Genomic DNA, 27,462 nt, shown 5'->3' on the forward strand with positions numbered 1-27,462 from the left:
GGTGAAAGCTTTATTTATAAGTTCATGAAATACTTGTATTATTTTAAATAGGTTACCATTGTATATATATACACACACACATGTATATATATGTATATACATCACCATTTTGTAGAAGATGGTGACTTCATATGTAAGTTCATAAAATACTTTCATTATTATTTTAAATCAGCTATCACTGTCAAACTCTTTTTAAGAGTCTTTAATTAATGTTCCCCCGTATGATTTGTGGAGGAAAATCCCAGTCAGTATCAGTGGGAGACCGAATTACGAGAGTGTTTAATTAAGAGTTTCTTTCAGGCACTTTTCAAAGAACAATTTAATATCTGAGAAACTCCACCTTATTTGTATCTCTAGAACTGAGCAATGAGAAAATCTTGACACAAGTCACAAAGATTCAACTAGACCAAACATTACAAAAATCATTTTCATTTATTTAAGCCTTTAAAATAAAATATTCATTTAATATGATACTCACAGAGGCAATAAAATACATAATTTAATCGACTTTTCAAATTCGTTTAAAAATAGAGAGCTATCGTTTTAGAAAGCTCAACTATTTTTCTTCCCACTAGCATGGTAGGGAAAAAGACACAAGTCACAAGATACCGCATCATGTAAGAAAGCCAAGTTCTGTCTCGTTCACCTATCTGGATCAACAGGGAGGAAAAACCTGCTTGCTGCAGTTGCTGGCATCCAGGCCCTTGATATTGGGTATGTTGAAATTACGATACAAGTTCTCAGGGTCCCCTTAGTGCACCTGTATATCTTTTGATGGGATGAGAAATGTGTAGGAGGTACTTAGCCGCTAGACTGAAAATCTTCCTTTCTACCATTGGGAGCATACTCTTTGACACTCTCTAAGAAGGAAATCTGTACCCCCTCTCCTCCACTATCTCTTAAAATTATTTAGTCCATTTTGTATTTGTCTAATGATGAAAAAATATGAAGCACTTATTCAACTGTAAATGGAAACCTAGTAGAAAAAGATAAATGCTATGAATTTTAAAAGCAGAATCCATCCCTCATTCCTCTACTGGAAGAGCTAAGTTGAGCTCCTGTTTCCATAATGCATGGGTGCGCCAGCAGGATCTGAACTCAGAACATGCAAATGCAAAAAGCCCTTTCAGCCAAAGCACTTGAAATGGACTCTATGAGGCAGTGAAAATATCCAACACAAAATGGAACAAAACCACTAAGGACCGAGTGGTTAAGATTGTGTACTCTGATTGCTGCAGAAAGAGGGAAAGGAAATTAAATTCGATCTTATAATTGAAAGCTCAGCACTTAACAAGTTATTTTCCCCTGGCAACCAGAAACCCCTGCTGCCATATATCAGATGCTCGTGGCTTCCCTTGGCTACACCTACTTACAGCATCCAAACAACTTGCCTGGCTGGTGGGGCCCTTCTGACTTTAGGGCCCTGGGACATGTTTTCTGTTTCAAATACTGTTTAATACTCATTTCCTGATCGCTCCCAGACTTGATTCTTCTTATGCTACTTACTCCTGCACATCTAATTGGCTCTAATTAAACATTTCAACCGGGTTTCTGTTACTTGTGTTTTCTGTGTATTTTATACTATCACCCATTGAATTCATTCCTCCAGTAGAGTCATGCTGTTTCTCCCAATACTTCTGTCTTTGCACCTCCTGCTACCTCCCTGACCATGTTGCTTACTGTGGATGGTCCCTGTGATCTGAATAGTTGTCATATTAGCTATGTGGACCCGCTGCACACAGGAAAACCTTGAGGAAGTCCCTCTTCCAGGTTTGAAGAGCTCTTTGCCAAATACAAACCACTTGAAAGAATTGTGTTTTTCCTTGAAAGATCTAGTGGGTATCACTGGACCCCTGAGGTAGAGCAACAGATGTGCAATATTCCTGCTGAGTTAAGAGCCTGCATCCAATATGGTTATTGAATTCTACTTCATAATAATTTCCTCTCAGTTCTGCTTTTGGACTGTCCCTGGAGAAGGCAATTTTTAAAAAATACAGAAGTCAGATATTTGCCCATATTATATTACATAGTTATATTACATAGTTATATAAATAAATGGCTTGCAAAGCTTTCAAAATAATGATTAAAATGTCAGTGAAAGATGTTCGTGTCAATTTTTATAATCATAAACACTGAAGAAAATCTTGACCACTATAATAATAATAATAATTCATTACATCTACTTTAACATACAGAAAGTCAGGTCCTCATCTGTGGGCTAGGAGGTTCTGCGTAAGAATTCAGTTTTGGTGTGACGAAGTTCTCATTCTCGGTGTTCCCTATGTCAGGTTTAGCTTGAGAATATTATGGGGGAATATTTCAATGACAATGTATCTATATGAGTGTACATACATATATAAAACATATGTGTATATATATATGAAACAATATTTGTCCCATTAAAGAATTGGGCCACCAGTCACTTGGTACTGAAACCAATACATGAATTCAAATGGAATTCAGATTTCCACTTTAACTCTTTTCTGCCAACTGTTCTACCAAAACAAATAATTAAATATAGTTATGGTTTAAGAATGTAATTTAGAACTCGTCTCTTTTGTCCACTTGATGTCTACTTTTCATTGGGTTTAAATCCTCCATTTATCTTATAAAACGATGACTCCGGCTCCGTTTCATTTTCTTTGCTCTCTGGAATTTCTGCCTTGTTTTTTCCATGACATTTCTTGTATGCCACATAAACTAGAAAACAATACACAGGTGGTTAAGTAAATTTTATAATAATAAACTGCAAAATTACTTTGCATAGAGATTCTAACCTATGATTCACATGGCAGATCACATTTTCTGTAGACTGGAGGCTGCTTAGAGAAAGAAATCACCATTCTTAGTTCCATGGTTACTCATGGCGAGAGGGATGACTGCACTTCAGGAAGACCTGGCGTAAATCTTTATGAGACATTTGCTCAGGGCAGCCACAAGCCTTCTTTGGGCATTCAGCCCTGCACGTGGTACTCGACAATGATGAGAACAATAGCGAGGATTTATTGTGTACCACCATATCCCAGTTAATGTGCTTGTTCTTAATACATATACACATGGTGCAGTGCAACCTCCGGGACCTTGGTTCGATGGTCTGCTGTAGAAGGACTTGAACTAGAACAACATTCCAGTTCCCTCCCTGCCTTCATTCAATCTTCATTCCCGGAGAGAAGAGACTCGGCTGATGGGCGATCAGCCTTCCTCTTTTCTGTTTAGCTGCTGGTCTCTGGTAGCAAGCATTTCTCGGCTTATTTTTAAGGTCAGCTCATCAGGGTAGGCTCTGCCCTGCGAGGCAAGACCTGCGGTGTCTATGTATGTGTGAGTACGTGTCTGCACATGTGTGAGGCAGTGGAGGAAAGGGTGGTTTCAACAAGCCCATTTGGTTGCAGATTCAAGTCATGTTTTTCAATTAAGTTTTATCCATAGTAAAAGGGCTATTTTGTTATCTGAATATCTGATTTTTCTTCTACTTCTCAATGGGTCACAAAGGCAAGAGGAGGACAGAAAATACTACTTATAGGGTCCCTCAAATTCCAATGCCTCACATATAAAATGGCCATAATAATATTATCTACCTCATAGGGCAATTGTGAACATTAAATGAGATAAAATTAAATGCCTAGCATTGTCTGTGAAGAATAGTAAATGCTCAATAAATGTTAACTTTCATTATGATACACAGCCGAGAGAGACAATGACTTGCTTCAAAGATCTTATTAACCCAAGATCAATATCTCCTTTAGATTGGTCCCTGAACTTCTAGTAATATATTATTTTCGAAGCCACTGAACCACACTATTGAATTTAATTGAGCTTGTGGTCAATTTGAAGATCCGCCACTTATTATAAACTGTTTTGAGCTGAGAGTCCTTCAGCTTAAACTTATGCCAATGATTTCATTTAACCAAACTATACTTCTTATTTATCCCTTTTTCTTTCCCCCCTTCTCTCCCTGCCTTCCTCCCTCCTTCCCTCCCTCCTTCCCTCCCCCATCCTTCCTTTTTCCCTTTTCTTTTTTACCTCTCCTTTATCCAAAAAATATTTAGATTCCTAGTCTTATCACCAAAATATGTTTCCAGGCATTGTATACACTTAACAAAGATTCCGCCCTTATTTTTATACTTACTGATATAACTGGGGGAAATTTCAAGACCGAGTTGAGTGCTCCCTTTTCCTCATTCCTTCAACTTGATTTTTTATTAATCAATCTCTTTGGAGTTAGTTTTCAACTAGTGCATTTACTTAATTGTTCTATCAACCAGTCCACTTTCTCTGGCTTATCTACTGACACCATTAAGTAATTATTTGGAAAAATCCCACTGTGTGCCAAATTAGCAGAGCTCTGTACAAACAAGGTTATTATACAGAAAACAAGGTAATTAGGCCTGGACTCCTGCTTCCTGGAGTAGAGATAAATCTGTGGAATATTTTCAGTGGATCCAGAGTATTCTATTCTAGAAAGGAAGCCTTTGCTTTGAGAATGACATTCAAGACAGTAGTGCAGAGGAGATCCGCATCCGAGGGCAGGTTGAAGAGCTGATGAAGTTAAGTAGAAAAGTAAAGCAAAACCATATTTTTAGTAGAGACGGGGTTTCACCATGTTAGCCAGGATAATCTTGATCTCCTGACCTCCCGATCCGCCCGCCTCGGATCCCCGTCTCTACTAAAAATACAAACACAAAATTAGCCGGGCGTGGTGGCGGGCGCCTGTAGTCCTAGCTACTCGGGAGGCTGAGGTGGGAGAATGAGGTGCGTGAACCTGCTAGGCGGAGGTTGCAGTGAGCCAAGATCTTCAAAGAAGATCATTATGAAATGATGCACTCCACTGCACTCCAGCCTGGGTGACGGAACAAGACTCCATCTCAAAAAAAAAAAAGGTAAAGTAAAGCAAAACCAAACAAAACCAAACTGTATCTCTGGACATTTAGTGACTTAACATTTACATTAGTTTTGTTGTGTGCCTTCACTTTATATTCCCCATTAAAATGTCATGAGGCTTTAAAAACTAGCTTTTTAATAAAAAAAAAATAGAATGTAAAAATAGAGGTTAGATATTATCAGCCCTTGGAAAGGAAAATGTAGAAAGAATTTTCAACTAGGTGAAGGCCAGTGGGTGGTGGGGCCTGACGGAAGACGCTGAGAGCTTCATGTCACAGGACAGGAGAAGTAGGAATTACTTAAACTACACCTAGTACTTTACATGAAGAATATTTTTGCTTCAATCACTTCAATTATATGGGTATTTAAAATATATATATGTGTGTGTGTATACACATATGCACACACACACATCTGCCTTGTAAGTTAGCCTGTTAAATTTTCTTTGTATACCAGTTTTCTGATAAATATCCTATATTTATAAAGCATATCAAGACAATGTTTTGAAAAAGATCCCAAATCCTGAGTTCCTGGGCGAATGCCGGAAGGCGCACAATAAAATGGTCCAGACAGGTTCCTCTGCCTTCCTAATTACTCAGGAAAAGAAAGTCAATGGAGAGAATTGACCTCCATTACTTTTCACTTAAAAATAATCTTTGCTAGAATCTTTTGGTAAAAGTACCATCTTTTCATCAGCAATTGGAAAGTCATGATAACATGACGGTGGCTTTTTCCTCTCATATATTTGTACAATTCACCACCAGGAACGGGGAGGTTTTTAAAAATGTTGTTTTAGCAACTCCAGGATTTTCAAAGATCATCATGAAATGGGATTGGCATGATTCCTTACATCCTAAGAATATTGCGGCAAAGGCGAGCTGGAAAATGCTGTAGATGAGCGGGAAGGTGAATACGATATTGAGCTCCTCAGGAGTGAAGGAGAGCTGAACGATGGTGGAACATAGCTGCGTGTTCTGCATCCCCGTTTCAAAAGCAACCGTTCGGCACCTAAAGAAGATGTTAAGAGAGCATATGTTTTAGCTGTTGTTTTGTTATTGTGAAACATTACAAGCAGATATAATAATAAGTACATAAATGTGCATCTTGTCTCTGCTTTTAATGCATACATTTAAGATAGGCTTATTCAATATATGACTTTCTATGGAATAAATGTAATACTTATTAAGGTATATTATACATCATATCACCTATTGTATATAATATACATAAATATATTTAATATGTACATATGAAGAGTTGGCTCATTTACCACAGTGTTCGGTAAGTGGCCAAGGGGGTTCATTTCACCCTTTTCAATTATGATTTTGGTAACAGTCTAGAGCACAGGGCAGCAGCTCAGAAAATGCTCAAGATACAGTATTTGTTGTCGCTGTTTTATTGTTTAATTTGTTTTGTTTAGGCTGGGCTAAACAGGTGGCTCACACCAGTAATCCCAGCACTTTGGGAGGCTGAAGTGGGAGGATTTCTTGAGCCCAAGTGTCCAGGAGTTCAAGATCACCCTGGGCCACATAATGAGACCCTGTTTCTAAAAAACAAGACAAAACAAAAAAAATTTGCCAGGCAAGGTGGTGTGTGCCTGTAGTCCCAGCTTCTCTGGAGGCTGAGGCAGGAGAATCACTTGAGCTGAGGCTTCAGATAGCTATGATTGTGTCACTGGACTCCATCCTGAGTGACAGAGTGAGACCCTGTCTCAAAAAAAAAATGTTTAAATCTTGACAAAAAGTGTATAAGGTAGAAATTATTGTCCCCACTCTACAGATGATAAAACTCAGAGAAAGAGAGAGTGCTGGGCCTGAGGTCCCCCGGGTGGTGTGTGGTAGGATTGGAAGGGAAGCCCAGGTCTGCCTGACTCAAACACTGTGCCCTTCTTGCTGCCCGTTGCCACTCTTCTCTTTCCCAACCTCATACGTGCATCTGTCCCTACACCTGTGTTCTCTCTGCCTGTGGATTCGATGGATTAGTCAAAAAGAATTGTTTTTGCCCAGTGTCAAATCCAGAAGTGCAAAACCTCTTCTAATATTTGGCGCCTTCGGAGGATGAGCTCACCCTGCTGCCAGCTGGAGGAACGCTTGTCTATTCCAGGGCAGCCCAACTGCTTTCATTAATGTCACTCCACTCAGAGAATAAGAATGCTTAGCAGTGGAAGAGCCCCATCTGCACGGAAAGTGGAATGGTCCAGAATACTTTGACCAAAAAAGAGGCAGTCAGTATTTTCTTTCTGGGGACTTGCATGACTTTGGAATGAATGGGCCTATTTAGAATGACATATTCAGAAATAGGATGAATGTGATTGATGAAAGGCTAAGGATTTTGATCCTGTCTTCAGTGTTTGCAGCTGTTTTGGGTTGATTATGTCTCCCTCTCCGCCAAAGTCATGTGTTGAAGTCCTAACACTCCGCACCTCAGGACGTGACCTTATGTGGAAACAGGGTCATTGCAGATATAATTAGTTAAGATGAGTTCATTATAGGGGGCCCTCATCCAGGGACTGATGTCCTTATCAAAAGGGGAGTCTGGCCACAGAGACCTGCACTGAGGGAAGACACAGGAAGAAGACGGCTGTCTGCAAGCCACGAGGGAGGCCAATAAGGGATCCCTCCATCATAACCCTCAGAAAGAATCAATCCAGTGACACCTTCATTTTCACTTCTAGTCTCTGAAACTGTGAGACAATAACAGTCTGTTGTTTAAGTCACTCAGTTTGTGGTTCTGTCTTATGGCAACTCTAGCAAAGGAATACAACAGCTATTACAGATTAAAATTCCCAATGTGGTTTACTAAAGTGCCATACCTGTGCCAGGGTAGACCAGCGATTCTAGCTAGAAGAAACCCCAGGGAGTAACCTGCCACAGGAAATATTGTCCCTATAATCCACAATTTGGGAGCGATGATCCAGGCGCTTTGGTACAATATTCCTCCAACCACAGCTATGAGCACAATAAGGATGGCGCCCGCAATGGACCCAATCTGAAAAAAAGGGAACAAGGGAACCCAGCAATCATGAGTCAAAGCAAATCCAAGTATGCTTGTCAGAGACGAAACCTCAGCAGTCTCCTTGCCCTTGGGGAAAGTGATGGTAAAATTGTCTTTCTATGTGCTTCTAGCCGGGAGGCTGCAATCAGGCCACTGGAAATCCTGGTGCTTGTCCCATGCTTTAAGCTTTAATTACACAACAGGACAAGTGGCATCCATTTTCAATTAGCCTGAATATTTTCTAGCTTGCAAATTATCCTTGTCAGAACAAAAAAACAGCCCATTTCAATGAGAACCTGGAAGACTTGGCCTCCGGATTCAACTACTCCTATTCTGTTTCCTTCAGTAAATCACGAACTTTCTGAACTGTAGTTTCTTCATTTGTAATTGGGGATAAAATGTCGCCCCAGCTTCCTTTTATGATTGTTATGATAATGAGAAAATGGGTATAGAACTCTATACAACTTTAAAAAAGGTATAAGCAAATGAAAAGCACTGTTGCTATTTTTTTTTCTCCTTTTCACATTTAAAACAAAATTTGGAGATTATAAACATATTTTTTGTCAAGAAAAGTAAGGAATACAATGGACTTACTTTGCCCCTTGAGCAGCAGAATCTATCTATATTATCTACAACCACATCCAGATCATCTAGCTAGAATATAGTTAGTGAAGGGGAGTGAATAGTTACTATATAAATAGCATTTACTGATTGCCAGCAATGAAGTGGCCATATGGATACAGACTTAAGAAAGATAAGTTCTATTTTCTAAGAAAGCCATTTAGATATATTGTATAACACAAATTCATATAACAAAGATAACAGTAATATGTGGTGAGGACAGAATAGAGTAAAATCAGGAGGTGATAGTTCAGTTGAGTGTCTTAAAGAATGGCTAGAAATTTTTCCTGTGACTGCAATAAAGAAGGGCATGCTAGGCTGGGTGCGGTGTCTCATACCTGTAATCCCAGCACTTTGGGAGGATCACTTGAGCACAGGAGTTCAAGAACAGAATTAGCAACACAGTGAGATCCCAGCTCTCTCCTCTACACACATATAAAGAAGGGCATTCTAAAAGAGAAGACTGCATGGCTGATGACTTCAGGCCTCCACTCAACAGTAATCATATAATGAGAATAAAAGCATTTCATGGATGGAAAACCCTATCGTTTTGATTGTCATGGTGGAACACTTAACGGTGTGAACTGGGATACTTACTTTAAGTATGATCTTTGCTTGTTGGGGCCATTTGTGATTAACAAACATTCCAATGGAAACAGGAACAACAAGAGCAACCAGAGACGTACCTAAAGATGACAGAAGGGCAATGTCATCAGCAGAACAGGTGACACAGGAAAGAGAAACACAGAAGAACAAACAGCTTGAAGAAGGCTTAAGTAGTATTTCAGTTTTCCTTCTTGAATACACAAAACAGTATACAGAATTACACACACACACACACACGCACACACACACACTCACTTACTCTACTTCTTCACCCACTCCAGTAAATAATTTAATATTATTGGTAGATAATTGATAATGTCAATGCTATAAATTCTTTCACTAAATTCTGCATTAATTTTTTAGAGTTTCTTATATTGCCAGTATATGTTAGTTTCAGTTTGTCAGAGTCTTGACTTCTTTAGTCTTTGGATCTTTATAGTTCTAGGAAGAATAGCTCACCAAGGTTTGTGTGTGTGTGTGTGTGTGTGTGTGTGTGTGTGTATGGCATACAAAGATGATATTTTACATGTGTTTGCTAGTTCATGGTAGTAGAAATAAAAAATAAATTTAAAATATTGTAAAATGAAAGAAAATGTCCAAAATTAGCTCAAGATCACCAGGTGTTCTGACATCGCATGACTTCTGGATAAAACTAGCTTTAGTTATTCAAATTTACAGCAGAGAGGTGAGAATATAAGTTGAGAAAGCGTGCTTTAAATTTTCCATGAGATAATATATTTGACGACCTCTCATGTAATTATAGTTCTTTGCAGTAACATGCTCATCCGGCCAGATAAAAGAGTCATACTTCAATTTCACTACGTTAAATTTACTGCTGTTCTTGCATCATATGGTTTGTTTCTCCATGTTATTTAACACTCATTTGTCCAATAGCTGATTTCATATAATTTAGCACCAACAACTTCTAACTTTTCATAGGTTGTTTCTTTTTCAAACATCCTTTTAAAGCAGTATAAGAAAGTGATATTGAACGGTGACATTCTGAGAGTGGATGTTGCATAGTATTGATTGAAGTAGGTAGAGTGAGCTATGACTGGAAAACAGATTCTAGAATCCAAGGCAATAGACATTAATTTAAAGTGAATGCAATAATGATGAAAACATAATTTCCTTGTAGTCTTCTAGCCCTCCTGGCAATATAAGGGTCAGTGATGACTTTTGCACAGAAATTAATTGGCAGAATTAAATAATGACTAAGGGTACTAAGAGTAGGAAAAAAGATAAATGTGGGGGAGTAAGGAGGGAATAATGGAAAAAAGGATGTGAAAGAGAGGCGTTGACGCACGCACTGCTGAGATGCCCCAGAAAACCCCCTCTTGGGTATCCTTGCATCCTGCTGTTTTGGGAGTGATATGGTTTGGCTCTCTGTCCCCACCCATATCTCATGTTGAATTATAATCCCCAGTTGGAGGATTACAACTAGAGGAGGGGTCTGTTGGAGGAGGGGCCTGGTGGGAGGTGATTGAATTGTGGGGGCAAACTTCCCCCTTATTGTTCTTGTGATAGTGAGTTCTCATGTGATCTGGTTATCTATAAGTGTGCACACATCCCTCTTATCTGTCTTTCTCCTGCTCCAGTCATGTAGAAGGTGCCTGCTTCCACTTCACCTTCTGCCATGATTGTAAGTTTCCTGAGGCCTCCCCTGCCGTGCTTCCTGTACAGTCTGTGGAACTGTGAGCCAACTAAACTTCTTTTCTTTATAAATTACCCAGTCTCAGGTAATTCTTTATAGCAATAAGAGGACAGGTGAATACAAGGAGGAAACACCCTGTCCTGGGTCTTTAGACCATTGCCTAAATTTTTGAAGTTTGTAGGTCTTAAAACCATCTGGATATATGACTTGTTTGTGATGTGGTAGCTTAAATCTAGGTGCAAGTCCTGTGCTTGGAATGTTAGTGTGGTTAGGTTTTCGTCCTATATTTTAATGTGCTGATTCTGTTTGGCCCCTCCTGCTAAGAGTCTTCATCTCTTTGAGGCAGCCCAAGCCAATGGGATAACACACAAGCAGCACCACCTGCCAAAATCCATGGCAGAATTGCTTTTCCTTTCCTGACCAGATGAGGCCAGGTGAAGTTTTTCAGGGACCTGGGGTTGACTGGGAAAGGGACTCTGTTTTTCTTTACACCCACAGTGTGTGGCTCCTGCTTGTAGAGGTGGATGTTTTAACTTTGGTCTCCAGTGGGCCGGTAATCTTGTTCCTTTATTTCCCCAGGCTCTGTTTGTTTTATGTATGCCTCATATGCTGATGTCCCTCTGTGAAGTGCCTGTCTATGTAGATGTAAAAGCATCCACTCATGGTTACACATTGAATCCGTAACTTGGTCTTTAACCAAGTTTACACAGTAGATATTAGAGGAAGGAAAGGTAGAAAGAAGAATGAGAATGAAAGAGAGTGATGGTGAATGGATTTATGTGGTGGGACTGGGAGTCAGATAGATTTGGAGCTGAACATTTCTGTATTCCCAAACTGTGGGAACTGTGTAAGACGTTGAACCCCTCTAAGCTTTGGTTTCCTTATTTGTAAAATGGGCAGAGTTATGTCTGCCTCACAGTGCTGTTGTGATAATTAAATGATGAAATGGCTATAAACTTCTTGGCACAAGACACAAATGTGGAGTAGAGAGCAGTAAGTACAACAATTTGCAGCAGTAGTTTTATTTCAGTGGTACCAGCTGCATGGTCTGCCTCCTCCCCATCCAGATGTCAGCATCTGAGGGGGCTCTCAGGTGTTTACTGGATCACTGGAGCATGAAGTTGTACCAAACATGTCTGCCCATAGAGCTGTGTAGAGAATAGACTGTGGGCTATTCCAGCTTCCTAGTGACCCTGGGCAAATAATTACCCTGAGCCACAATTTAGAAAGCAGTGATAACATCTTGTGAAGCAGTCAGTTCATTTATTTTCTATGTTAAATAACTAGAAAAACCAACAGCAAAAAGGTGAGCTTGGAGGCCTGGGCACAGGGTTAATGTCTGTAGAAAGTAAAAAGTTTCCTCTTCAAAGTTTCCCTTCTTGTTAAAGGAAAATAATAATAATAATAATAATAATAATAAACATTAGAAATAATTTCTTTTAAAGACTAACTTCCTTTAAGCCTCCTTGCTTTGTGCTAATAACTCTTTGTTAAGCCCTATTCTATGTAGCTGTTAGATACAAAGGAATAAGTACATTCTGTGCCCTTGTACTTTAACCAAGTTATTTGTGCTGAACATGCTCACAGGCATGTTCCAGCTCACAGCGTATGCCCCTTCCTTATTGGAAATATTATTACTTTTCTAAGTCCTTTCACAAGCGACTTCCTCTTTTCCTTTGTTCTCTATTGCCTATACCTATTTAGAAAAGTTTTAAATTATTAGCCAGTCAAGTTTTAGCTTAGATTGTGAGGTCTGGCTCCAGCCAATGGAGAGAGGATACAGTAGTCGGGACAAGCTGCGTAAGGGATACAAATTGCTTCCCTCCATTGTTCAGGTGTGCTCTTGCCATTGTTTCATCTGTGAGGAGCACTCTTTCTGCAGAAAGTAAAATTGCCTTGCTGTGAAAACTTCTGGTCTGAATGCTGATTTTGCCTTGCAGTACTGAGGAACAAGCATTCTGTTTCTGAATAAACATTTTACATATAACAATATCTTTGTTTTTGAAACTTCTTTCTTTTTCCCTTTTCTTTTCTCTCTTCCTATTTTTCTTTTCTTTTCACTCTTGACCTCTTTTATGATGACCTTTTCCTCCATTGAGGTGATAATTGATTTTTCATTTTCTCCTTATTTCAAAATTTATTCACATTACAGAATATGGTATAAGTCTTTCACACTGTAGTTAGAATTATTCAGTATTTCCATGAGTCATTTTCCAGAAGGGAATGTGTATCAAAAGGAGAATATTTTATGGCTTAAATTATTAAATTATTATAGTGAGTAATGTGGAATCAAAATTCCTCACTCAGCAGGCAGGTTCTTTGAGAGGGATATAATAGTTACCACTCACGTTAACTATGGTTTTTAGCTCTGTGGAAGGCGTCCACTGAGAGAGCAGCTAGAAAGTCAAGCAGCGTGAAGGCAAAGGCAGGTGGTCGTGGAGGGTCACCCTAAAGTCTGTTGTCAGGAGGTTGTATATGATATGAAGGTTCTCTCCAGGGGTCAGAAGAATCTTGTATATCAAAAAACCACACTGAATAGGGCATATCAAGGAGGACAATTCTTTTTTATGGTCTAATGGTGATGGTAAGAGTAGGAGAGAGAGAAGAGGCTACAAACTTTGTAATACAGATCATCCCCAATTAGTATTCACAAAGTTTGTTCTAATTCAGTTGTATATTTCCTCAATCACACTAAATCATGGAAGCAGTCTTTCTTGGAAATGGAAGGCATTTCAGCCCAGCTTCTCATCCCAATAGGAGTCCCTCTTACAAGCATCCAGGTGGCTCACCATTTAGCCTTTGCTTGGATGCTTTCTTCAATGGGAAACCCACACCTTTTTAAGGCAGCTCATTGGGATTTGTTTCCAAGGTCAGTGGGGGGAAAAAAATCCAGGTATTTAGCGTGTAGTGTACCTGGTGATTGTTGTACTATTTTGCCTACATCTTGTCTTTTATTCGTGATAGTTCTATGGGAAATGCCTATTCCTGGTATACCAGGAACTCTCTTGTTCTTCTCTTGACCCTTGTCCCTAAGTTACAACAATAACTTAATCTCCCACTATAATTTGTTTCCCCAGAAACAGAAAATAAGTTTTTTGGGATGGGGGTGAAATGAGACAGAGTCATTACTAGTAAATTTGACTCCTGGAGCATGAAATACAGACTTTGCCATTAAATCAACTTTTGCATCAAGGTGTGGCTCACAGTCGAGTGTTAGAAACAGTGTGTTTCATCTAGTGGTTTTCTATTGTGACACTCTGGATTGCTTACTCAGTGCTCTATTTTGAAACCATTATGTGATTTAAAAAAATGTCTTCAGGCTGGGCGCGGTGGCTCATGCCTGTAATCCCACTTTGGGAGGCTGAGGTGGGCGGATCTCTTGAGGTCAGGAGTTCGAGACCAGCCTGACCAACATGGTGAAACCCCATCCCCACTAAAAATACAAAAATTAGCCAGGCATGGTAGTGCATGCTTGTAATCCCAGCTACTAGGGAGGCTGAGGCAGGAGAATTGCTTGAACCCAGGGGGTGGAGGTTGCAGTGAGCCGAGATCATGCCACTGCACTCCAGCCTGGGTGGCAGAGCGAGACTCAATCTCAAAGGAAAAAAAAAATTTCTTCAATTCAAGTGTCTGGATGCAAAATCCTATGACCATGAACTAGTGACACTCTGGGTTAAGGAATAGATGGAGGCTCCCACGTTCCCAAAACTTAAGCCTCCTCAGTCCAGACTGACAGGGCTGGGGAGGGGGCTCCTCTCCCTGGTGATTCAAATTGAAGAAAAGACAGGTGATCCCATAAGGTCAAGGTTTGGAATTTACATTCTGCCAACACTCTTCAAACGCAGGGGTGACTTTATAATGAAATCGGGCAGAAACTCCTGCTAGGGCAATAACAGTCGGGTGTGAGCCTGGTCTGAGAGCCTAGCACGGGGTAAGCGGAGAGTTTGAGGGTAACAGTCAACGGTCTTGCAGAGGGACGACTTACCTATGTTATCATAGGGAATTACGATGCTCCCAGAGTCGACCCACATTTTGGTATAGATAAGGAGGCACAGCGGCATCATTCCAAGGGCAAGCAGTGTGGAGCATGTGGTCATGCTGACGCTGAAAGGCAACGGGCAGATTGACACATCCACCTGTGTGTTCTAGGGAAGATGCTGTTTTATTTTTATTTTTTAATTTAACTTTTATTTTAAGTTGAGGGGTACATGTGCACATTTATTATATAGGTAAACTTGTGTCACGGGGTTTGTCATACAGATTATTTCATTGCCTAGGTATTAAGCCTAGTACCCATTAGTTACGTTTTCTGATCCTCTCCCTCCTCCCATCCTTTAGCCTCCAATAGGCCCCAGTGTGTGTTGTTCCCCTCTGTGTGTCCATGTGTTCTCATCATTTAGCTCCCACTTGTAAGTCAGAACATGGTGTATTTGGTTTTCTGTCCTTGTGTTACTTTGCTAAGGATAATGGCCTCCAGCTCCATCCATGTTCCTGCAAAAGACATGATCTCGTCCATTTTTATGGCTGCATGGTATTCCATGGTGTGTATGTACCACATTTTCTTTATCCAGTCTACCACTGATGGGCATTAAGGTTGATTCTATGCGTATGCTATTGTAAATAGTGCTGCAATGGACATATGTGTGCATGTGTCTTTATAACAGAACGATTTGTATTCTTTTGGGTATATACCCAGTAATGGGATTGATGGGTTGAGTGGTATTTCTGTTTTTAGGTCTTTGAGGAATTGCCACAGTGCTTTCCACAATTGATGAACTAATTTACACTCCCACCAACAGAAGATAAGTGTTCCTTTTTCTCTGTAACCTTGCCAGCATCTGTTAATTTTTGCCTTTTTAATAATAGCCATTCTGACTTGTGTGATATGGCATCTCATTGTGGTTTTGATTTGCATTTCTCTAATGATCAGTGATGATGAACTTTTTTTCATATGATTGTTGGCTGCATGTGTGACTTCTTTTGAAAAGCGTCCATTCCGGTCCATTGCCCACATTTTAATGGGTTTGTTTGTTGTTTTGTTGGAATATAACTAAACTAAAAAGTTTCTGCACAGCAAAGGAAACTACCAACAGAGTAGACAAACAACCTCCAGAATGGGAGACAATTTTTATTTTCGATTCATGATAAGGAAGTCCTGCAAGAATCTGTCTCAACCTATAGCATCATCTGGTGTGATGAACAGAAATACACATGTGCTGGAGTGTATTCAGGGCCTGGCCTTGAGCACAATGGGCCATATTTGGTGTCTTTCCACTTTGCCTTGTGCCATCCTTCCCTCCCCTTTTATTCTTAAGGGTCAGAAACAGTATTAAACAATGGGTTAAAAATCATCATTCAACAATGTATAAGGTTTGCTGGGTGTGCCATCCTTCAAACATTCAATCAAAGAAAAGCAAACACATTTAAAGCAGCTGACACCATCAGGACTGCGCGTGTCTGACCATGCTGAGATGGAACAGGCCTTCCTGGGCCCCTGGAATAGAATGCATGTCCAAGGGAGGAGGCCTCGGTGTACTGCCATAAAGCAGAAAAATTACTGCCCAAGTGACCCTAGCTTGAGAAAAGAACAGGAAACTGACTTAAAAATCAAAAGAAAGCATGCAAGCAGGCAGGGTAGACCTGAATTCTTAGCACTGAGTAAGTCACTGACAATTTAGCAAATGTGTGTTCAGAAGAACTAGTGTCTGGTATCATCCCTGCTCACAGCGTTTTATTTCAGTAAGAGGGTCTGGCTGAGTAGGCTCTCTACATGGAGAAATTAATGCCAAATCATGCTATCTCTAGGACTAAGACAGTGGGTCAAAGAAAGATTTCTGGGGAGTGAGTCTTCCTGGTCCTCTTCGAGGTGATCTGTACGCAGCATACATTCTCTGCCTTTAAAGGCTGAGCTCTAAAGCCACACAGTGTCTGGGCTGAAAGCAGGCGGTGCCGTGCCACTTAGTGTGTTAATTTGAGTAATTTAGTTGACTTCTCTTTACCAGTTTCCTTATTGAAAATGGCTGTAAGGATAGGATGAACTAACGGTGTCCAGCACTTAGAACAACGCAAAGCACTCTATTAAGAGCTGGTTGCTACTACCATTTTTTTTTTTTAAATAGGGTCTATCTCTGTCACCCAGGCTGGAGTACAGGGTCACTATCTTGGCTCACTGAAGCCTGGGCTCAAGTGATCTTTGCACCTCAGCCTCCCGAGTAGCTGGGATTACAGGCACGAGCCACCATGCCATGCTAATTTTTACATTTTTTTGTAGACATGGGGTTTCACCGTGTTGTTCAGCCTGGTCTCAAACTCCTGGGCTCAGGTGATCTGCTTGCCTAGGCCTTCCAAAGTGCTGGGATTACAGGCAGGAGCCTCTGCACCCTGCATCTCTCTGCTGTGATCATTTATGTTACCATGTTTGTGGTATTTTGTGTTCCACCAAATAGAATCAGGAAACTTAGAGAAATGAGAAATTTCTCTGAAAGGCCCTTCTCCCAACAGGTTGTCATTGAGGTTGTCAAGAGTAGTAATTTCTTAAGGGTATTATGTGTGTACTTGAAAGAAAATGCTAAATATTTATATTACCTGCCCCCCAAAACAACAACAACAACGACGACGACAACACCACCACCACCACACTATACTAAGAAAGGAGCTAACAATGAGAAATTTCGTTTCAAGGCTTGTAGATAAATTTACACAGTTTGGCAAAACACAGGGTGGGACAAAGTTCATCAGAGAGCTTAACTTCTCTAATAATATATTTATTTTTAACCAGAATGACCTCATTTAAAATAGGTTTAAATAATTTGGATAAAAATACTTGTTTTAGTAGAGCCAAAATATTATAACAGTAACAAATGCTGTGGATGTATTTAAAACTCTAAGCAGTTCAATCTATTCTGGTTATAGGTTAACTTAATTTAGGTATAAAAGAGATGCTAAGGCAGAATTGTACACCAGACAAACAAGTTAATTTGTTATTAACAGTACTTTGTCCTACTTATAATGAAAGTACTGGAGTTTGAAGGTGATTTTTTTCTCTCTTCCTTCCTCCCTTCTCTCAGTGTTCTCTTTTTTATCTTTTATTTTAAAAAATATATTAGAATGGATTTAAAGTTGTCCCTATAATAAAATCACTTTTGTTTCTGTGCATCCAGTGTTTTTTTCTAGAGTGTGGTGGGAGTCTGGTGGGGAAGTGAGGAGGGTTTATTAACTGGATCCCAGTGAAGAGAAGTCTGAGAATTTTTGTTTTAAAATATGAGAAAATGTTAAAGAAGGAAGTCTTTTTCTGTCTTTGTTTTTCTTTCGAAGATCCTTGACAAACCTTTAAATCTGAATATTGCTACGACAATCTATGATGTTGTATCATAATTTTGAGTTTGGTGAGAGCAGTTTCTTAAGGATCGTGAAGAGGGACAAAAGAGGATTTGGAGAAGGAAAGGTTTAGACTTGTGAGTAGCCTTGGTGAAGAGACCTTGCAGATGAACAGACGAATAGGTGGCTGGAAGTTGATGCTATTTGAATGAATACAAGAACAAAATTAAATCACTCAAAATGAGATTCAAAACAATTCACAGATAATGAATTTTAAGAAATAATATAGGAGCCTAAATTAGCAAAAGAAAATATCGTCTTACACAAAAAAATCTGAAGTTCTATAAAAGGCATGGATATAAAAAATACATATACTACCTTGAATTTATATTATAATGAGAGAAAAGAGTAAAGTATAAGAAAAAAAAAATAAACACTTGGCCTTAATTTTGACTTGCCAGGTAGATTTTCTTTCGCGTGTATGGAAATAAAAGAAAGAATCAATATAAATTTAGTGAATGTTGAGGAATTCAGTGAAATCAGTGTTAAGCAATGTAAAAGACTGTAATCATATTAGAAGTAAAATACCAAGTGTGAAGGATCTAACGTAGTGTATATAGGCAGTGCTAGAAATTGGAGAAATGAAAAGTGATGGAAAGAGTGTAGAGAAAGCTTATGAGCCTGCATAGGGGTTGTGGGTAGATCTGAATGATTCCAATTCTGATTCAGGCATACATTGACTCAATGACCTTGGTCAAGGTTATGAATCTTAACTTTATTATCTGCCAAATGCAGAAAATAATAGTACTAACTCTAGAGGATTCTTGGGAGGATGAAATACACCAACGTATTTTGAGTACTTAGCACTGTGCATGGCATGTACTAGTGTTTAATAAATATTAGCTAGTAAAATAAATGCTACTGGAGAGAAACAATTTTTGGTTACTTTGAGGGAGAATAAAGGAAAAAGCCAAATGGTTTTGGGTTAGGTCTCCCAGAGTAGACAGGAGACATTTAGGGGTTGACATAGGAAGGATTTATTGCTGTGAATTTGTGATTAGCCAGAGGGTCAGGTTTCTTGAATATCTAAAATATCAGTGAATGCTGCACTGGAAGCTGAAAAATCTAACAGCATTTGGCCAAAGAACAAAGGATGTGGTAGGAAAGTCTATAAAATAATAAAAAGGAATGTAGAAAGTAGGTGGCAGGGAAGGAATCGGGGGCAACTGGGAGAAGGATGCATAAGAATGGATTCCCCAAAGAGAAAGCCAAAGAAAGGAAATGAGAAGTCCTTGCATGGTGTGGCTGAGGCCATTAAGAAGGATGAAGACACCGGATATTTGCCTGTGTCTGGGTAGAGAGCAGACACAAAGGACATAAGAGGTTTCTGTGTCCCCTCAACTATGGGTTTTAGCCACCAGCAGATTCACCTGAAATGTCACCTTCTCTTCTCCCTGATGTTTTTGTGCATGTCATGTCCATGGCACAGCTGTAACTTAGGTGAAAATATATGTGCACCAGTCAGATTCACAAACAACTTTCCAGGCTGGGAGTGGTCAGAGAAAGAGCTGAAATTGTACTTGCTGAATTCCAATGATCAAGGATTACTGTCTATTATTTTTTATTTTTCAAAGTCACCAGAGATTGCAAAATGCAGTGGCTTTCCAGGTTCATAAGAGATGATAGGGTGAGAGGGAAATGTTTTGGTTTCTTCTCCCAAGAACCATAACCAAAAGAGTTAAAATCAGGTGGAATGGTTTTGCTGGCATTATGTGGCATTAGCTCAATTAGTGGAGCTGCCTGTTAATATAAACAGTCATGTCTTCTTGCCATTGCTAGAGTTCAAGTGGAGATGGAGAAGGTAAAATTCTAAGCATATACAATTGGAAATATAAATGTTAGATAGGATTGTATCTAAATAAATTATCAGAAGTCTTTAGTTATCCAATTCTTAATCCAGAAGAATAAAAAGTATTGGAAAACTGTTACCCAATAACTCAGGTTCTACTCTTTTAATTAATTTGTATTAAAGAACTATTGGAATATTGTTTTCCTAACACACAATGCATAATATCATCATCTTACATAGCAGTATAATTTAACCTCTTCTCAATGATTAAGACCCATCCTGACAAACATGATTATCGGTTATTCTAAAATACAGTGACAACTTCTTGTGTTTGTAGAATAAGTGACACAGAGACCAGAGACTAGAATAAGTGCTACAGAAACCAGAGAGAATAATTGATAATGAAGAGAGAATATGTGATAGAGAGATTAAGTGATAGAGAATAAGCGATAGAGAGATGGCTGTGTGTTGTCAGTGTCTGCTTTGCTTTGTAGGTATTTTGATCTGCTCTTTTGCCCTTCCTAACACTCTGCTTCCTTCCCCACTTCTCATTTCTGGAAAATAGCACAACAGAGATTTAGAATAAAAATAGTTATGTAGGTCCTGCATGAGGAGTGTTTATGAGATTAAGTGAAATTTATTTTGGGTGTGCAGTGTCTTTTATTGGGTCTTGTTGAGCTCTGGATACGTGAGGTTGCTCCATTTTGCGTTATAGGGCTTATTCTGACTTGCTGGAAGAATTCATTTGCGTGGATTTAGCTGGAGGTTTCTACCAAGGCTTCATATTCTACTTTTAGTTCTTATTGAAAAAATAATTTATAGGAATTGTTATGATAGGTAGACAGGATTACATAATCATCTCCTGTTTCAGGAGAAATAAGATTTCCTTAAAACCACAGAAAAATGTAACTTGGAGCTTTTAGGTTATATCTTACTGTTTTTAGCTGACAGAAGAGAATTCATTTCAACAACCTAATAGTCCAGCACCACACACATTTTTTTCTGTCTTATAAAAGGGTTCCATGTGTGGCATTACATTGAGGTACAAAACTCCTCTGCATTAAAAGTTACAAATATTATGAGAAAGCTGTTTATTGGAGGTCAAGGCCCATTGTTCCATGTAGCTCACTTTTCTCAGTGTAATAGTTGCTGGCATTTACAATTCTCACTTCTGTGTATCAGTGTCCAGGTCAAACTAAATCGAAGTCTAAAAAGACCTTATTGCTATATTGTGGTTCACAGATTAACTAAATCTGAATAGCACTTGCCATCCTTTGTTGTTTTATAGGGCTTTCCTTAAATTAAAAAAAAAAAAAAAAGCAATTGCATGGTGGATATCATGTGCTTTCTTATGTAAAAGACTAAGCCATGTGAAGGTATAGGGTTTGTATGACTTTTCCAAAGCTTCTGGAGAAACCTGCACCAGTTGAAATGAGACAGCAGGTTCCTAATTGCTCACTGGGTACTCTATCAATCCAGTGGCTACATTTCTACACTTTGTGCTTCTCTCCTCTGCCTGTAGTAGCTGGGGATGAACAGAGCTAATTGCCTACTGTACAGTATTTAATAAGCACACGTTGCATTAGCACCTGGATGGTTTGCAGAAGGAAATGCATACCTTTCAAGGGAAATGAGGAATTATGAGCTAAGAAAAAAGACATTTGTCTATTCAACTTTCAGCATTAAATTTCTCAGTCTCGTCACATTAATGCTTCATCTTATTTCTATTAGTTTTTTTTTTTTTTCCAGTGCTAGTTCAGACTGGCACAGGATGAATTGGGCAAACATTGCAATTTAGATTACTTTGTGGGAAGTGGAGAAACCATTTTCTGTTTATTTCATAGTAAGGTAAGCATAATTTTTAAAAAAGCTGCTGTAGGCTTTTCCCCCACTTTTAATGCCAGTAGAGGTGAAACAAATATATGAACTCTTCCTTAGGTTTTATACCAGGAAAATATTTGCCCAAAGAACTGGCTATATTTGATGGAGTTGATCACTGTCTCAGTAGAGGTTCTAATGTTTGACAAACAGTTTTATTTTCTGATTGCACCCAGAGCTCCTCATCATTACAAAGAAAGTGTATTTTGCTTTTTTTTTTTTTTCCCTGCTACCAACAGGATAAACCTCCTCAGCTGCAGCTTGTGGTTTGGAAAAGATTACTTTTTTAAAAAAGCTTTGAATCTTTTCCTAGAGATCAACAGCAATTATGCAACTCCCTGTTAACTGAGTTAGATTTAAAAACACAAACACAAAATATAAATCCCCCAATTCAAATAGCTAAACAGCTGTGCTAGAAGGCATGTGAATGCATTTATTCTGTCCTGTTTAATTCCTTAGTCATATTTTAGATGGGTAGCAAATCAGTTGGACATTCAGTATGCCATAGGCTTCTGGAAGGATTACTCCAAGGTGATTGAGTAGTTAGAGGTGTAGATAGATAATCTTACCTCAGGTCCATGTCGCCATCGACCCAATAGGCCAAGATATTGGAGGAAGTTCCTCCAGGGCAGCATCCCATAATGAGCACCACCACGGCCTGGATGGGGAGGATGTCAAAGGCCACAGACAGGACGAATCCTGTGAGGGGCATGATTCCAAACTGACAGAGGAAGCCAACACAAATGCCCCACGGCCGCTTTATGTGCCCTAGAAATTTCTTGATTTCCACGTTGCATCCCATGGAGAACATCACCAAGGCCAACAGGGTGGTCAGCACCGTACTTAGGACCACACTTAGGGTGTTATTGAAATTGCTGTCAGGTACCACACAGGATGCACCAGAGCAAACTGTTGCATTGTCCACACAGCTGTTCGGATCATTCATTGCTGGGTCTGCTGCTCAAAAGGCCAAGTCCACAGAAGTGCTGGTCCCTGGGCCCTGGCTCTGCTGCCAGTTGAGATAAGCAACGTTTACTTCTACCCCATCAAACTTTTAAACCCCTTCTAAAAATATGTCACTTGGTGTCTCTTTTGAAAGCCATATTAGGGAAGTAATAAAAAACAATAAATGCTAGGATGTCAGTTTCAAGAGGTAGCATTACAACACAGAGCACGTTGTGAATCATAAAAGCCCGGCAAAATTATTGGTCAAGACAGAGAGTTACGATTAATCATTTATTGGCATGATAATGAACCATGCCATATAAAAAGAGCTGCGTTAATGTTTAATGCCACGAAGGTTTGTTGGATAATTTCAGTTAAGTGACACTTAAAATCAACTCGGAATAGTACCGAATCTTATAGGGATTGAGCCATAGGAACCAAGCCATATAAAAAGAGCCGTGTTAATGTTTAATGACATGAAGGTTTGTTGGATAATTTCAGTTAAGTGACACTTAAAATCAACTCTGAATAGTACAGAATCTTGGAGGGACTGAGCCATAGGAACACATATTGTTCCCTCATTTTCCTTTCAATAGAAGGGTTTAGGGTCCGGAATAGTTGAGTGCCCTGTGCCAAATTATGTTGCAAATTAGGTGTCAGACTCTGAACTGGGACCCAGATCTCCATCCAGTTTCCTCTCCCAATAGTTTTGCTACTGTATCAGTGTTTCCTGGAATTGCTCTATAGTGTCCATAAAGCATATGGAAGTTTAAGAAACTTCTAGGGTCTTGGTGCAAATCGGAGAGAGTAACATTTGGGAAGAGAGAATGTTTTCTGGTGGAAAGGAGTCTGACTTGTACAGCCACCCTCAACCACTTACACATGCAATTATGTGTGCGTTGTCATAGTAACAGAGTGCTTTATAGATGGAGACAATACAATTATTTAGAGGGATGAACCTCAGAGAATTAGGTCAAAGTGACAGGATCTCTTTGTGCTTGGAGTCATAAATTGAAATTCGATCTTTTTTTTTGGCAGGGGGATTCCAAGGGACATTTTTGTAAATGTCAAATAGTCGACCTCATTATGGGCAGAGTGCTATATTTCAGTACATAGGGAAGATAAAGAAAGAGGTAGAGAAGAGATTGTCCTGTTTTCAGGAGTGTATAACCCAGTTATTGAGTCAGGACACAGAGTAATAAGAAAATTGAATATTCCAATCATGATGCACAGTTTGTAGGACAAATTCTAGTTTAATATTCAACTTAATCATCTTAAATTAAGCAGGATTATCTCTCCCATTTTACAGATGAGGACTTAAGGGTTGAGGAAATTGAGTGCTTTAGATAAGGTTAAAGGGAAATGAGAGAACAACGTGCTTTCCTATGGCTGGTATCTGGAGTACTGGAACCGAGCGTTCTGGTTATGCGAAGAAAAGGATCGGTTTGGCTTGCTGGGGATTGGAGTAATATCTTAGAACAGAGCTTCTCAAAACTCAGTGTGAACAGGATTCCCTGGGGGGCCTTGTTAAAATGCAGATTCTGATTCTGGAAGTGTAGGGCGAGTTTTCTTTCTAGCAAGCTTGTAGTTGATGGCAATGACACTGATCTGTGCTCACACTTTTAGTTAGTATCATGGCCTCAGGATATCAGGGTGACAACAGTTGTACCCATATTGGTGACAACGGAACTTACTGGTCACAACTGAAAGCAGCTTTTGCAGAGAAACTCAGTATGGGAAAATTAACCTTTTTCATAACTTGAGTAAATGTGAGCCGTGGCTAGCAGAATGGGCCACTGAGCAGAAGAGCTAATAGAGCGAAATGTCCAAACCACTGGTGGGGGTGCCTAGGCATTGAGCTACTGGGAAAAACCTGAGCCATTTCCTTCCAGGGCAACGGCGATTTGTACTTGTTGATGTGGTTCCCAGCCCAGGAGAGAATCTCTGAGCTATCAAGTCCTGCCTGCCTTTCTAGCACAAGTGGGCTGCCATTACTTCTGTCCTGGCTGCCTGCCAATTCCTAGGAGAGCCTTCTGTCTTTCCCACCTCTTCCCCACCCCAACAGCTAAATGATAAACCAGGTAATTCCCAAAGAGGCCTCCCCTCCCACTCCTAGGTGTATCATGACTTGGCCCTACCCTGCTGGCTGCTCCAAGCATTTCCTGAGACTGACCTCTGGCCTATTTCTGTCAGGAGCTGGCCCTCCCCAGGGCAGATGGGCCAAGTGCACTCCCTGCTGCCACACCTGAGCATCTGCACCTGGCCGCTCACACCTGGGCACCTGCACTCGAGCACCTGTGGCTGGCTCTTCCCCCGACTCCCAAAGCTGGGTGAGGCAGATGCCCATGCAGTGTTGATCAGTTAACTTCAAACACTAGGTGAAAGGCAGAAAGCAAGCCTAGGATTGAACAGCAAATAGCCTCTTCACCAGGTCTGATCTGCAAAAGAAAATGTGAGCCCTGCAGAGGCTCTGAGGATTCTGAAATTTCTTTTAAAGTTGGAAGGCTGCAGTGCAAGGCCCAATGCACAGGGCTCAAGACAAGCATATTTAGACACCCTCCTTTGAACTCAAATGGGTTTCCCAGGGCAGGCCTCCTGTTTTGGGCCACGGCTGTTGCTGGGTTGGCCAGGTGTAATCCATCCTTAGGCTTTTTGCCCACAGTGCTGGAAACAGGGAAGAAAAGTGAAGAGAGCAGAAAGCAGGTTCCGAACAAAGCTCTTCTCAAATTTCAGATGACTTGCTAAGGAGATTTTAGGCTCCCAGGGGCAGAATGCTTTGCATATAGACAACTTGCAAATGAGCAGTCTGTTCGACTAGACAGAGTGCTACAGTTCTGCTTAAAAAAAAGTGCCAGTGCATTTCTAATTTTCACAATGTTTTTACATAAATTTGCACATTAGGCTCAAGAGGTTTTATATTCAAGTATTGGAATGATTCACAATTAATTAGTACCCTTAACTTCAGCTATATTCAAATCCAGACACTGAAAGTATCTAAATGTATAAAAATAATTCTCTTTAATTGTAATACGGAATTGGGAACAGATGCCCACCTGAGAGGGGTAAGTCAGGAGGCTGGAGCTTCATGTTCCTTGTCATCCTTCTCAGTCTTTTCTGCTACATTTTGTCACATCATGGGCTCACATGCAGGCCACCCTCATGAAACCAGGAGCCGATTCCTGCTTCTGGCCGCCTGGGTGCAGACATGGGAATTGTGGTTTAATTTGACATCTGAGACTTCCCTTTGGTTCCGGTGTATCAATTTGAGGAGGCCAGGGTTTAGTAGCTTTCTAGCATGTTTGCCCTGAAGTTCACGTGATAAAAGATGAGCTTCCTATCTTCTATTGTGTTTCATCAGAAATGGCTCTATTCAGGTCAATGACCCTCTGGGATCTGAGTGATTGTGTTAAGTACTTTCCTGTGACTGAAGTTATCTCCCTCTCTCTCCTCTCTAGTTCCTTCCTACAGATTGATCTTTTATAGAACCTGAAAGTCTCACAATTAGAGCTCTTTGGAGTTACCACTGACCCTCTTTAAGACAAAAAGTACCCTGGGGAGAATGCCCCGTGAATGACTAGCTATTCATTCTTGAGTCTTTAGAGGAAAAAGACAGCACAGTATTGAGGAGAAGAAAGTAGGACAGAAGAACCTGGAATCCACTGGATGGAAAACGTACTAGGCTTGGAATCAGAACTGAGTTCTCGATCTGCTTCTTTTGAAAATACTGTGCAGACTATTCAGGTTTTTATGAATGAATGCAAATCCTTATTAAACGTCTGTAGCATGGTCCCACCAGTTTGGAAAATGATTATAGCTAAATGTCCATATGCCCTCTAACCCAGTCATTTCAGTCCTAGGTTTCAATCTAAAGAAATCTATAAATGAGGTTCCCCCAGAGACATGAACTAGAATGTTCACAGTGACTCCATTCATAATAGCGCCAAACTGGAAACTATCCAAATGTCCATGAAAGGTAGAATAGGTAAATATATTATAGTATATTCACACAATGGACTTCTATATATCAGCTGGATGAGTAATCTACTACCACAAATCTAATGTGGAGTGAAAGAAACCAGAAACTAAGGAACACATACAAAAACAGGAAAGTGAATCTATGGTGTTAGAAGTTAGGATAGTTGTTACCTTGGAAGTATGGAAGATCAGAGACTAGGAAGGGTCACAAGTACCAATACTTCAATATAAACAAAACCAAAACCCAAAGTCAACCTGACACATTTGATAAGAAGAGATCAGGGAGCAGTCTGTGCCCAGGTCTAGAGAAGGCAGAAAATGACACTGAACTTGAGCAGAATTCAGGAGAGAATAAGACGGGGAGTAGAGATGGGAGGAGAGGTTGGGGGATAGGGCTAGGAGGTGTGTAGGTGGATGGCTAGTTCACCTTCATCATTTTAGCAAGGGTTGGCTCTGTTAATTATCCTATGTCTCACTCATTTTGTTGTTGTTATCAATCAATCATTTTCTAAGTATCTGAAAACATTAAGTTCTCTGAACCTATAATTAAATACTTTTTGGTTAATCAGTCCTAGATAAACCTCCAAGCAAATCCTCTTCGTAGACAGCAACTTTGCATGCTTTCTGGTTCACTAGAAACACATAATCTTAAAGTAGAAAATTAATCGATGTATTTTGCTAACAGCTCCTGTTGTCCCTTGCAAGCATGACAAACATTTTGTTACTCACATTTTTGTCTTTGCTT

General features: G+C 39.8%; 1 protein-coding gene across 1 annotated transcript; it reads right to left on the reverse strand.

Annotated features, from left to right (window-relative positions):
• Window positions 1–413: 413 nt before the first annotated feature.
• Window positions 414–23,340, reverse strand: SLC10A2 (solute carrier family 10 member 2). Its single transcript, XM_050766681.1, has 6 exons — window positions 22,367–23,340; window positions 14,739–14,857; window positions 9,091–9,179; window positions 7,691–7,866; window positions 5,729–5,886; window positions 414–2,700 (listed from the first exon to the last, which is right to left on the reverse strand). Exons 1-6 carry the CDS (start codon window positions 22,741–22,743, stop codon window positions 2,573–2,575), a joined length of 1,047 nt encoding a protein of 348 aa, XP_050622638.1. The 5' UTR covers window positions 22,744–23,340; the 3' UTR covers window positions 414–2,572.
• Window positions 23,341–27,462: the final 4,122 nt, after the last annotated feature.

The sequence above is a fragment of the Macaca thibetana genome, chromosome 17, assembly GCF_024542745.1.
Source record: "Macaca thibetana thibetana isolate TM-01 chromosome 17, ASM2454274v1, whole genome shotgun sequence".
NCBI lineage: Eukaryota > Metazoa > Chordata > Mammalia > Primates > Cercopithecidae > Macaca > Macaca thibetana.